Source organism: Adiantum capillus-veneris, chromosome 4, assembly GCF_014529385.1.
Source record: "Adiantum capillus-veneris isolate H3 chromosome 4, ASM1452938v2, whole genome shotgun sequence".
In the NCBI taxonomy this organism is placed as follows: domain Eukaryota; kingdom Viridiplantae; phylum Streptophyta; class Polypodiopsida; order Polypodiales; family Pteridaceae; genus Adiantum; species Adiantum capillus-veneris.
Window position 1 is genome coordinate 73,403,155 of NC_140934.1, and position 2,580 is coordinate 73,405,734.

Here is a 2,580-nt window from a genome sequence, read left to right on the forward strand (position 1 = left end):
TCAAGCTCTCAACTGCAAATGTTCCCCCCTAGCGTTGCCTTAGGCTGGGTTCACATTGAGGAGGCGGAAGAGAGGCTCCAAAAGTTGCTTTTCCGGGTGGTAGAGTTAGATAATGCACACTTCCGCCACCCATTTGTTCACATAGAGGGTGGAAGAAAAAGTCACTAGATTTTTTTCCGCCGGCTTGTGTGACCATTGGGCGGTGGTGGAACAAAGAGTGAAAGGAAGAAGCATTTGGCATTTGCATCAATAAAGCATAGTACAAACCATAGCGTAAAATTTATTAAATTGAACGCATATGTTACAAAAGCTCTAACTTGAAGATGATGATGAATCTACTTCCTTTAAAGCCTCATTTCCAAAAATTTCTTGGACAATCATCCGTGCCTGCTCTTTGTACATTGCCTTTGCAATACTATCTCGCCTCTCGGAGCCTACTCCAAGGTCATTGGAACCTCCTTCATCTCTCCCTTGAGCACGCTCCATAGCCTCCTCTACTCCGACTTCCCATATTGCCATAAGCTCCATCATGGAAGTAGCACCTGCTCTTCGATCCTCTGTCACATGCCCAACGTGACCCACCAGTTCTGCTTCTGCCTCCCGCACCCACTCCATATCAAAAGATTCTCCATGGTGGATACAAAGGTTGTGAAGCACAAGACAAGCTGCTACAAGATCTGGCACATAGCATAGATTCATGTGACATCTTTTTAACAAAATTCTAACCTTGCCTTCAACATTCCAAAATCTCTCTCAAGTGGCATCCTTGTACTGGATTGAATGAAATTCTAGTAGTACTTGAGGCGTGACAACCCTTCTTTGCACCCTTTGAAAGGCACTAGCATAGATGGCCGTGCCTAATAAGTGCAATCACCAACTAGACAATAGTTTCCTAGCTCACCTTTTGCACATCTTTGTCCTAGCTCACTTCTATTGAAATTCAAGGAGTCATGCACTGATCCGGCCCATCCAACATCATAATTCCATATTGAACAATTAGCGGATACGGTTAGCTGTAGCAAAATAGAGTGGAAACCTTTTTGATTGAAGTAGTTCACATGGTGGTCCCTTGATGCAATGATGGGAATGTGAGAACCATCTATCACACTAGCAACAAAGGGGAGTCCTCTTGCAACCTCAAACTCGCACGCCAATGTCGCAAGTCGAGAGCTTGTGGGCCATCTGATGTAAAAATCCCTAAGGCCAGATTTCACAATTGCCTTGCAAAAATCAAGTACAATTCCACAAGATGCACTCTTGGCACATCCATAAGTGCCACCGAGGCCCAAGAGACCATCTCCAATAGCAAGTCTGGTAAGAGCAATTGCTACTCTATCTTCTATTGGCACAACCTTGCGAAAGCTTGTGGATTTCTTCTGCATGAAGGGTGCAAGATTTCCACAAAGGTAATTGAAGGTTTCTTTGCTGACCCTTAGACTCCACTTGAACATGCTAGCATTGTAAGCACTTAGGAGATAGCATTGAACAAAGCCTTGTGGACGTGGGTATGCCCATGCACGCCGTCGTTCATGACCACTCCTTCGGTTGGCAATCTTCTTGAGGCTTACAGACCGTGCCATGCACTCGCAAACATGCAACCAAGTTTGCACCATGGACTCATCATTGCAAAAGCTGGGTTCCTTTAGCAATTCATAAATGGCTAAATAACACAACCGTGCGCAATAGAGAGACATTTCCTTGGATATGGCCATTGAATCCTGCGAACACGTTGAAATGATGCAAGATATTTAGCACATGGTCCTCTTTAATTTACAACATTTTTATCATACTTTGAAACCTGGAGACATTTTCATACACTTTGGAAGCACAAAAATAAAATTTGCAAGCTTTGAAAGCTTTGACAAATTACAACCAAACTTTGAAAAAACATAGAAGATATGAAAAAACTAGTTGTCACCCCCCTAGACTCCTTCAAAAAATCACTCATAGTCATGCACATTATAGCTAGTATATGGAGCCTCTCCCTCTCCAAGGAAATATTCTGGCTAGTGGTTTCCTTGAGATGCTCCAAGAGAAGTTTCCCTGTACCGGCCATCTCGGCCAAGGACTCCTTGTACGACTTTACAGCTAGAGGATAGAGTGGGTTGGGTCTTCTCTTGATGTGGAGAGGGGTTTTCTTCTAAGGTGTCACCATTTTTTGGGGTAACATCCTCCATTGTGGATGAAGAAGCGTGGCTAATAGGAGTAACAATGGCTCTAGCGTGGTAGTATTCATCCACTATGTCGAACCATTTGCATATATGCCTCCTATCATTACCAGAAATTGAGTTATGGGCTTTGTCCTGACGGTATTGTTGCAATACTGCTTGACACTTTTTGCGGCAACTTTCACTATCTTTATCACAGTCGGGGTAAGTGGCGGCTAGTTTAGTAGCCACCTTTGCCCATAAATTGATCTGGCTCCTTTTTTTCTTGGCATTGAGTGTGTGTGAGAGTGTGTGTGACCACACCACTGCCAAAGGGCTCTCTAAGTCTCGAATTAGCGTTGCCAACGATTTCAAGCTGTAAGCCTTGAAGCCTAATTTGGTTCAACACACCCAACCTTTTACTATCTTGCAG

At 43.8% G+C, this 2,580-nt stretch overlaps 1 protein-coding gene across 1 annotated transcript; it reads right to left on the bottom strand.

The window, feature by feature from the left end:
- Positions 1–312: 312 nt before the first annotated feature.
- LOC147459408 (uncharacterized) lies at positions 313–1,580 on the bottom strand. Its single transcript, XM_086511590.1, has 2 exons — positions 902–1,580; positions 313–677 (listed from the first exon to the last, which is right to left on the bottom strand). The coding sequence occupies exons 1-2, from the start codon at positions 1,578–1,580 to the stop codon at positions 313–315; spliced, it is 1,044 nt and encodes a 347-aa protein (XP_086367716.1).
- Between the last annotated feature and the right edge of the window lie 1,000 nt (positions 1,581–2,580).

Bases quoted from the DNA above. Each gene is read 5' to 3' on its own strand.
- LOC147459408 (XM_086511590.1), bottom strand. From the start codon at position 1,580: ATGGCACGGTCTGTAAGCCTCAAGAAGATTGCCAACCGAAGGAGTGGT. The intron at 678-901 runs GTGAGCTAGGAA...GCTATGTGCCAG, and splicing joins AGGACAAAGATGTGCAAAAG to ATCTTGTAGCAGCTTGTCTT.